Raw genomic sequence first — 11,030 nt, 5'->3', positions numbered from 1 at the left:
TCATTCGGGAATCGGACTACACTGTTAACACTGTATGTTTAATGGTGTAGACTCAAAAGAACCGGCTCATAAGAGTCATTCATTCGGGAATCGGACTACACTGTTAACACTGTATGTTTAATGGTGTAGACTCAAAAGAACCGGCTCATAAGAGTCATTCATTCGGGAATCGGACAACACTGTTCACACTGTGTGTTTAATGGTGTAGATTCAAAAGAACCGGCTCATAAGAGTCATTCATTCAGGAATCGTACAACACTGTTAACACTGTATGTTTAATGGTGTAGACTCAAAAGAACCGGCTCATAAGAGTCATTAATTCAGGAATCGTACAACACTGTTAACACTGTATGTTTAATGGTGTAGACTCAAAAGAACCGGCTCATAAGAGTCATTCATTCAGGAATCGTACAACACTGTTAACACTGTATGTTTAATGGTGTAGACTCAAAAGAACCGGCTCATAAGAGTCATTCATTCAGGAATCGTACAACACTGTTAACACTGCTGATTTAACAGCGTCCAACTTAAACCTGTTTAGATGCTTGCAGTCTGAATATATACTATAAAATAAATATCAAAACTAATTTTTCAAATCTGATCCAAAGCATATTTCTACGTTGTTTGAAATCCAATTAATATCTGAATATTGTTCATGCATTTCTGAATGTTAACAAATCACATTCCAAGTTGTATTATGAATTCACTAATTTACGTTCACATATCCTGCTAGCAAGTCATTATTATAGCAACTGATGTACAGTAGATACACTGGATATTAACTCCACTGTCTCAACAATAATATCTGATGCCACCACTTGACAAGTGCGAACAGTCAGTCTGAAAATCAGATGTATGTGCAGTGTGAACAAAGCCTAACTGATGTACCAAACGAGGGCTTTAAATGACATTATGAACACTGATGGTGTGGGCAAACATGATCAATGAAGGGAACATTTACAGTTATGTTTGCATTCATGTATGCATTGTATTATTGTATTTTTACATGTGTCAGCTCACTTCTCCATCACTCAGAAGTCCATAGATAGGGAGCGCTGCTGAACAGGGTTGGCATGGTTACGCACCATAACGACACGACCTCCATGGGTGTAACCATCACTGTACCCAATCTCCTCCATCACCCGGCCCTGCAGACTCCCCTCCTTGTCCTCTAACGCCTCACCCAGGCTCTGTGCGCTGTAAGCATGCGCGTGCGGACCGCGCGTGAAAGCGTTCGCGAGTGAGCTGCTCCTGCGTCCGTGCAAACTGCCCCAGCCTCTGGCTCCTACAACCCCGCTCAGCTCCTCAGAAGCCTGCAAAAGATTATGCGCTCTTATGGAGGCGTTGCCCTGCATGCCACAGTGATGCTCATGGACGCAGCGGGATGTGCTGGAAGACCGCCGGAGTTTCTGCAGGCTCTCCAGCTCCTCCGGCAACTCGGCTTCCCGCATGGAGAACAGCTCGTACTGAGGCGGCTCCAGCACCTCCAGCATCTCTGTGGCACTGAACAAACTCTTACGATTCAAAACCTGCAGGAGATAAATCAGAAAACAATCATTTTGGTTCGTTCTAAGCAGGAACGGGGTTATTTTGGGCCTCTTTTCCACTTCCGTGAAGCTCATCTATAGCCACAGCGCCAACAAAAGTGCCTCTTCATTTGAACAAATTTGGTTATATTTTATATTGTTATGACTGTACAATACGCTTCTGTTCATTAACATTAGTAAATGCATAACCATATATTTACTGTACATTATCATATCGAGAATAAATGTATTCATGCAAAACCTGAAACATGTTGCTTTCAGAGGCTTTATATGCAGTTAGGATGAAAATAAGGTGCATTACTAGCTGTTCTGAGACCAGTGCAGACAGACAGCACACTGGAGGTTAAGTCATTCACTAAATAGGGAGCAAGGGTGCATCCTATAGCTCTCCTATAACTGTTCTGAGACCAGTGCAGACAGACAGCACACTGTTAAGTCGTTCACTAAATAGGGAGCAAGAGTGCATCCTATAGCTCTCCTATAACTGTTCTGAGACCAGTGCAGACAGACAGCACACTGTTAAGTCATTCACTAAATAGGGAGCATGGGTGCATCCTATAACTCTCCTATAACTGTTCTGAGACCAGTGCAGACAGACAGCACACTGTTAAGTCGTTCACTAAATAGGGAGCAAGAGTGCATCCTATAGCTCTCCTATAACTGTTCTGAGACCAGTGCAGACAGACAGCACACTGGAGGTTAAGTCATTCACTAAATAGGGAGCAATGGTGCATCCTATAGCTCTCCTATAACTGTTCTGAGACCAGTGCAGACAGACAGCACACTGTTAAGTCGTTCACTAAATAGGGAGCAAGAGTGCATCCTATAGCTCTCCTATAACTGTTCTGAGACCAGTGCAGACAGACAGCACACTGTTAAGTCATTCACTAAATAGGGAGCATGGGTGCATCCTATAACTCTCCTATAACTGTTCTGAGACCAGTGCAGACAGACAGCACACTGTTAAGTCGTTCACTAAATAGGGAGCAAGAGTGCATCCTATAGCTCTCCTATAACTGTTCTGAGACCAGTGCAGACAGACAGCACACTGTTAAGTCGTTCACTAAATAGGGAGCAAGAGTGCATCCTATAGCTCTCCTATAACTGTTCTGAGACCAGTGCAGACAGACAGCACACTGTTAAGTCATTCACTAAATAGGGAGCATGGGTGCATCCTATAACTCTCCTATAACTGTTCTGAGACCAGTGCAGACAGACAGCACACTGTTAAGTCGTTCACTAAATAGGGAGCAAGAGTGCATCCTATAGCTCTCCTATAACTGTTCTGAGACCAGTGCAGACAGACAGCACACTGTTAAGTCGTTCACTAAATAGGGAGCAAGAGTGCATCCTATAACTCTCCTATAACTGTTCTGAGACCAGTGCAGACAGGCAGCACACTGGAGGTTAAGTCATTCTCTAAATAGGGAGCAAGGGTGCATCCTATAGCTCTCCTATAACTGTTCTGAGACCAGTGCAGACAGGCAGCACACTGGAGGTTAAGTCATTCCCTAAATAGGGAGCAAGGGTGCATCCTATAGCTCTCCTATAACTGTTCTGAGACCATGGCCACCATGGACTGAAGCCTTGCCACCCCACTCTCAATTGCTGTTTTAGCCATTTTTGTGGTAATTTTTTGGCACAATTTCGTTCTTTAGAGGTGAAATCATCTCTGCACACTAAGGTCGCCGCACCTCTCCGTCCCGGATGTCATTGTAAGACAATGCAATCAACCCACGCACTCGCACCCCACGCCCTTTAGGCCACCCCTTTGAAAAACTCCTGGCTCCGCCCCTGTACCTAAAACAGCTTAATGATATGAGAGTGAAACAGTTATGAAACCATTTTCCTTTTTAGGTGACCTATTTCTTTAAGTGCACTTCTGGCTACCCATAAGAAGCTTGTAAAAACGTGATCTATATAGTCACCTTCTTTCTCGGCTGCTTCATCTGTATGAATACAGATATGATGAGGAGGAGACAGACCACTCCGGAGGATATTCCGATGACAGTGACATGAGTTTGGCTCATTTGCAGGAAAAACCCTTTAGACTTCTTTTCTGAAATAGAGAGATTAATATAGAAACTGATCATTTATCAATAAAGATGAAATATTTAACTGATTTGTTTGGGCTCATTCAGATTTAAATTCCTCATAACATAACCGTGGTAACCTATTTAATTTAGGGAACATCAGTCCATTGGTGCCGAGCCCCTGAAAGAAGCAATCCAATTTTCTGATGTATATGTGCAAACACATCCGTTAAATGGCACAAATAGTCTAGTACTTGTCATTAGCAGGATGATAGGAAAGCGCACACTTCTACCTTTGCAGTTGTTTTCATCCCAGGGGAACACACAGTTCTGAACGCCATTACAAACCAGAGTGTTGTTGATACACATGTTGCTGTGGCAGAAAAATGTGTTGGCCAAACATGGAGCTGCAATGGAGGCAGTATTCAGAAAAGAGCCATTCAGACATGCAATACCCACAATGTCCACATGGTGGAACACTTACACAAACTCTTGATAGATTGCAATTAAAGCATTTGATTTGACTGTGTGTCAATACGTGCAATGTGAAAAGACTCCTGAGGCATTCTGATCAATTTTGGGTAGTTTGTGATGTTATACACTCTTTAAAAATGGTCATAAATAACGTTGGATTAGGGTTCATTGGCTTGTAACAACAGCAGAACCATTTTTGTGTTACAGTGATTATGACATTTCTGAGTGAATCTCACTCATGGGTGTACAGGTAACATTTAAGCTAAAAAAATCAAACGAAAAAAAATAAATAAAACTAACTAAATAATAATACATTAGATTTTGCATACACCCTACAATTAGGACTGTTTTTGCATTTCAACATTTTCATGACAATAAAGCCATTTTTTTTCATCATTCTAATGCAAAATACAGTCTCATTCAGAACTAAAGTAAGGATGGCTCAAATGAATAAAAATAAAAAATAGAATTGAGCAGAAATTGTATTCAGGAAATGTCAAAGAGGCCTGGGAGGGACTGCACGTAATGATGGGGGGAGAGAGAGAGGGTAAAACAAAATATACAAGCTGATGATTGTGTAAGGTTTATTAATGAAAGTAATTATTTCTATAGTACTTTTGATTTAATAGATGCTAAAAGAAAAAGTGTAAAGGTCCACAAGAAAATGTTGACAGGTCCAGCACCTCTTCTGTTAGAGCAGGAGGTAGCTGCATGTTTAGCCCTTATTAAAGTAAATAAAGCACCAGGCCCTTAAGGGTTAAAGAGGAGGGTGTTAAACCTGTGAACACAGCTTGATAAACTGTATTTGATGCAGTTCACAGAAGCGCAACGAGAGTTATATCTGATTCCACACACCCACTTTACCCTGAATTTTTAATGCTCCCATCTAGAAGGCAAAGGGTCCCCAAATCTCTTAAACATTTTATCAAAAATATTTTATACCAATGGCAGTTAGAGAACTGAATGACAGGAAGTAAGGGTAGCTTTTATGTGATCATGATTATTTTTTGTTTATGTTGTTGTATGATTATGATTATAGTCTGTATCCTACATGTGTATGTGTCTTGTAATCAATCAATCAATCAATAATTGTCATTAAAGTAATGTTACAATGCAAAACAATTATCTTAAAGGTACAGTTCACCCAAAAATAAAATAAAAATATTTGCACGCCCTCATGCCGTCCCAGATGTGTATAACGTTCTGTCTTCTGCAGAACACAAATGAGGACTTTTAGAAGAAAATTTCAGCTCTGTAGGTTCAAACAATGCAAGTGAATGGTGACCAGAACTTTGAAGCTCAAAAAAGCCCATAAAGGCAGCATAAAAGTAACCCATAAGACTCCAGTGGTTTAATCCAAGTCTTCTGAAGCTATGGTAGATATGATAGAAATAGATGAGAAACGGATCAATATTTAAGTCCTTTTTTACTTAAAATTGTCCTTCCTACCCAGTAGAAGAAAGTCGCCAAAAACAAAAGAAGAATGTGAAAGTGAAAATGGAGATTTATTGTATAAAAGTACTTTTTTTAGTAGTTTATCTGCTTCTCACCCACACCTATCATATCACTTCTGAAGATATGGATTAAACCACTGGAATCTTTTGGATTACTTTTATGCTGCCTTTATGTGATTTTTGGAACTTTTGAGTGCTGATCATCATTTACTTGCATTGTATGGACCTACAGAGCTGAGAAATGTTTCTAAAAATCGTCATTTGTGTTCAGCAGAAGAAAAAGTCCAATACAGACCCAAAATAAAACTACATACTGTTACATCCTATTACATTCTTTTAAATGTGTAGATCTGACTTTCAAAATTGTTTTGTATTCATGCATGAAGAACTGAAGTATAAGATTGCAGAAAATGTAAATGTAGCAGGATGCTCACGTTCAGCAAAGACCGTGAAGAGCAAACGGAACCGGCTCAGTCTGCTGGTCTCGTCAGCCCACATTCGAACCACGCCCACAGCGTTGTCAACCGTGACGTCATTAGCAACAGTGCTACAGAACTTGGCCTTAAGGTCTTCAATGGCATTGCTGCCTTCGTAGATCGCGACAAAGTTTTTTTTACACTCGTTTGAGTTCTCCAACTGATAGTCCAGGAAGCGCAGGTAGATCTGAGTATTTGTGAGAGTTAACAAACCATTGTTAGTATACATAAGGGTTATATAAAGGTATATCTGTGTGAGAGGAGGAGATGTCTAACCTTTGACATCGGTGGAGCTCGTATGGTCCATATACAATCTACTGCGTCCCCTGATTTCACCTTGTTTTCCTCCTCAACTTGACCAGATCTGATTATACCATCTGATCCAGACATTTCAAACTGACAGTCTGAGAAAAGGAGACAACAGAAAAGACAAAGATTTATTAGCCGCTGTGACTGGGCGGAGGGCGGGGCCGGGTCGTAATGCTGCACACCCGGCCCCTAATCAGGCTAATCAAGCCTCGGAGAGGGATAAAGGCCGACTGAAAGAGAGAGAGATTTACAGGCAGCTGTCCGACACCTTTGTGTGTTTGTCTTTTTGTTTAGTTCTTCAGTAAAATATTATTTATATCGTGAAGCCGGTTCTCGCCACCTCCTTTCCATTGATCCCTGAAGGAGGAGGGATGCGCCGTAGCTTGGTTCTCGGCCACTCCTCCAACCTCCAACGGACAACAGCCGCGCCTCCCCGGACGGATCAGAGGCAGTCTTCCGGACCCTGGCAGATGGGACACCCCGCTGTGTTCTTAGGAAACAGAGGGGGTGTCCACCGCCCCTGGCAGCGGTTCTCCAGCTTCCATTCGTCCTTTATCCCTCTCCGAGGCTTGATTAACCTGATTAGTGGCCGGGTGTGCAGCATCACGACCCGGCCCCGCCCTCCGCCCTGCCACAGCCGCTAATAACATTGAAATATAATAACTATTACTAAAGTCACATTTTTTTGACATTTTGAGGCCTAAAAACCACCATTTGAAATTGACGCATATATAAATATTTGCTGAGAAATAACAATAATTTAATACATAATGATTAAATCATTATAAATGGTTAACTATAAATAATTATAAATGTAATATATATATTAAAAAATAATAATTTGGTTCATTAAAATGCATTACTTTAGTGTGGCAGACGAGTAAAGCATTGATAATACAAAAAGTGTCTTTAGAAGGCAATACATTTATTTCAATATTATTTAACTTAAGCCAATCATTTAATCTTTTCTAAGGGTGCATCAATGCACACATGCATCAGACGGACCATTTTAGAGCATCATACTTTGGTTGAGTTACATCATAAACACTTTTTTTAGATCACTTTGTCAAGTTAGACCTAGTTTGAAACTTAAAAATAGAGATTGCATGCTCATCTAGCGGGTGGTTTCCTGTACAGCTGCGTGTTGCCTCTGTAAAGCCGCGAAATCAAGGCCCCGCCCTCACTCTCGCTGAATCAATCGCAAAAAATAATTTAAATAATTAATTATAGAAATTTAGATATTAAATTTAAAGCTCCAATCTCCTCAGTCCTCCGAAGATCCCGAAAAAAAGTCGGTGCTTCAGTGACTACTTCGCTCAGAGGACCTGTCAATCACAGCTGTCAATCATGATGTCACAGCACCGTTTTTATAGCATCAAATAACTAAAAACAAACTTATTTTGAAAACAAACACTTGAAATGACATCAACGTGATAGAAACGACAGTAAATGACAGAAACTATCTTTGGAAAAAAGATATGTGAAGTGTAATTTAATTGTTTAGTTGGTCTCACGTCCCGTTGAATAACATGGGGAGGCGGGGTTTATGACCTATACTAGGACCAGCCACCGGGGGGCGATCGAGACGTTTTGGCATCACTTTTGAGGGCTTGTGCGGCACACTTGGTTCCGATGGACAGAACATTCCATATTATGGTCCAGGGACATGACTAATGACATTCATTTTCTTAACTCGTTATTTTTTTATACAATTAATCACACAGAATTAACGAGTTCCTGGTAAAAAAATATTTCACCTATCCAAGCTTAATATGCAGAGACAACTACAAGTAAACCATTCATAAGTAATGGTAAATGGTCTGCAATTATATAGCGCCTTTTTTAACCTTAGCGGTTAGCAAAGCGCTTTACACTGTGTCCCATTCACCCAATCACACACACATTCACACCCACACACACATTCTCACACACACATTCACACACACATACCAATGATGGCAGAGCTGCTATGTAAGGTGCTAGCCAGACATTGGGAGCAACTTGGGGTTCAGTGTCTTGCCCAAGGACACTTCGGCATGTGGAGTCATGTGGGTCGGGAACTGAACGGCCAACCCTGCGATTAGTGGCCAACCCGCTCTACCACCTGAGCCACAGCCGCCCCAAAAGGTATATATATATATATATAGATAACTACATAGTCCTGCCCAACACAACAACACTGACTCAACCAATGGCGTGAGTTGGAGGTGGGACTATCTGTTTGTTTGGAAGGTTGTTTGAAAACAAATATTTATTTTTGCAATTCTGTTCAGTGGCGAACAGCTTTAAGTGCCTTGATTAAGGACCCAATGGTGACAGTTCATGGATCATCCCTTGCAAAGCTTTCAGTTACTCATGCAGATCTTTTATCCACACTCAACCCAACCCCACAGCAACTATCAGAGTTATCCATTTACCTGGAATGGGATTCAAAAGTCCTCCGACATGGAGGTGATAATCAGGGTCTGGAGGCAAATCAAGAGCAACTAAATTAATAACACAATGTAAATGGTTCAGACGGAAAATTGTCGTACAGTAGCAAGATGCACTTCAAAAGAGTCTATGTTTACCTGCAGTAAATGAGTACTCCACCCTGAAGCCCAATCCTTCCAACTCCTCATCACTGGCAAACCTGATCCACATGAAACGTCCAGAGGAGGTGACCAGTCCTGGACTCTGTGCCCCACAGAAACGATTAATCAACGGAGAGAAAACAAACGGCCCATCGCGAATTTCAATGTTGTCAAACCGACACTGAAAGGACGGTTCGATGTAGTAGATGTCATCAAACTCGAGCTTGATTCTCTTCCGTGGATGGGCTGATGAAACAGCGAAGAAGAAACATGATGACAAGCCTCAAATAAATGAATAACTTTAGGATTTAGAGATGCCCACTAGACAGAGACCTTTTTAAAAATCACCTTATTTACAAAAGCAAACAAAAAAATGTACAAAACCTCATGAAAGAACTGAGACGTACAGAGAACAGATTAAAGGACGACTAATACAAGTACTCATACCCTCCAGTATGTACACACACTCCTTATTAGGTGGGTAGGTCTTGGGGTAGTTTGGAGAACTGAATGACCCTCCATTTGCAGTCTGGATCAACGTTCCACAGTGAGCAGGTTTCTTATCCTCAACAGCCACATTTTGAGGCAACGCTAACGGGACACACACACACAGGATAACGTGCATTAAAGATATATTCTAATGTACAGTTATTAAAGGAGCACAGAAGCGACAGACTCATATTTTCACACAATTAAATTATATCAAATGTTCTGATATACATATATACACTCACCTAAAGGATTATTAGGAACACCATACTAATACTGTGTTTGACCCCCTTTCGCCTTCAGAACTGCCTTAATTCTACGTGGCATTGATTCAACAAGGTGCTGAAAGCATTCTTTAGAAATGTTGGCCCATATTGATAGGATAGCATCTTGCAGTTGATGGAGATTTGTGGGATGCACATCCAGGGCACGAAGCTCCCGTTCCACCACATCCCAAAGATGCTCTATTGGGTTGAGATCTGGTGACTGTGGGGGCCATTTTAGTACAGTGAACTCATTGTCATGTTCAAGAAACCAATTTGAAATGATTCGAGCTTTGTGACATGGTGCATTATCCTGCTGGAAGTAGCCATCAGAGGATGGGTACATGGTGGCCATAAAGGGATGGACATGGTCAGAAACAATGCTCAGGTAGGCCGTGGCATTTAAACGATGCCCAATTGGCACTAAGGGGCCTAAAGTGTGCCAAGAAAACATCCCCCACACCATTACACCACCACCACCAGCCTGCACAGTGGTAACAAGGCATGATGGATCCATGTTCTCATTCTGTTTACGCCAAATTCTGACTCTACCATCTGAATGTCTCAACAGAAATCGAGACTCATCAGACCAGGCAACATTTTTCCAGTCTTCAACTGTCCAATTTTGGTGAGCTCTTGCAAATTGTAGCCTCTTTTTCCTATTTGTAGTGGAGATGAGTGGTACCCAGTGGGGTCTTCTGCTGTTGTAGCCCATCCGCCTCAAGGTTGTGCGTGTTGTGGCTTCACAAATGCTTTGCTGCATACCTCGGTTGTAACGAGTGGTTATTTCAGGCAAAGTTGCTCTTCTATCAGCTCGAATCAGTCGGCCCATTCTCCTCTGACCTCTAGCATCAACAAGGCATTTTCGCCCACAGGACTGCCGCATACTGGATGTTTTCCTTTTCACACCATTCTTTGTAAACCCTAGAAATGGTTGTGCGTGAAAATCCAGTAACTGAGCAGATTGTGAAATACTCAGACCGGCCCGTCTGGCACCAACAACCATGCCACGCTCAAAATTGCTTAAATCACCTTTCTTTCCCATTCTGACATTCAGTTTGGAGTTCAGGAGATTGTCTTGACCAGGACCACACCCCTAAATGCATTGAAGCAACTGCCATGTGATTGGTTGATTAGATAATTGCATTAATGAGAAATTAAACAGGTGTTCCTAATAATCCTTTAGGTGAGTGTATATACATACATACATACATACATACACACTCACCTAAAGGATTATTAGGAACACCTGTTTAATTTCTCATTAATGCAATTATCTAATCAACCAATCACAGTTGATTAGATAGTTGATTAGATAGTTGCTTCAATGCATTTAGGGGTGTGGTCCTGATCAAGACAATCTCCTGAACTCCAAACTGAATGTCAGAATGGGAAAGAAAGGTGATTTAAGC

At 41.4% G+C, this 11,030-nt stretch overlaps 1 protein-coding gene across 1 annotated transcript in view; it reads right to left on the bottom strand.

Annotated features, from left to right (window-relative positions):
• Positions 1-304: 304 nt before the first annotated feature.
• Positions 305-11,030, bottom strand: part of LOC127622750 (neuropilin and tolloid-like protein 2) — an 18,998-nt gene continuing 8,272 nt past the window's right edge. The window contains exons 3-10 of the mRNA XM_052096823.1: positions 9,314-9,457; positions 8,864-9,112; positions 8,711-8,758; positions 6,261-6,388; positions 5,943-6,171; positions 3,874-3,987; positions 3,476-3,606; positions 305-1,529 (exon numbers count right to left, since the gene is read on the bottom strand). Of these exons, the coding sequence (XP_051952783.1) occupies positions 1,032-1,529; positions 3,476-3,606; positions 3,874-3,987; positions 5,943-6,171; positions 6,261-6,388; positions 8,711-8,758; positions 8,864-9,112; positions 9,314-9,457 (1,541 nt within the window). The 3' untranslated portion in view covers positions 305-1,031. The remainder of the gene's footprint in view (positions 1,530-3,475; positions 3,607-3,873; positions 3,988-5,942; positions 6,172-6,260; positions 6,389-8,710; positions 8,759-8,863; positions 9,113-9,313; positions 9,458-11,030) is intronic.

Source organism: Xyrauchen texanus, chromosome 29 (assembly GCF_025860055.1).
Source record: "Xyrauchen texanus isolate HMW12.3.18 chromosome 29, RBS_HiC_50CHRs, whole genome shotgun sequence".
NCBI lineage: Eukaryota > Metazoa > Chordata > Actinopteri > Cypriniformes > Catostomidae > Xyrauchen > Xyrauchen texanus.
The sequence above is the reverse complement of the archived record's forward strand: the minus strand, read 5'-3'. Positions and strand labels throughout refer to the sequence as shown.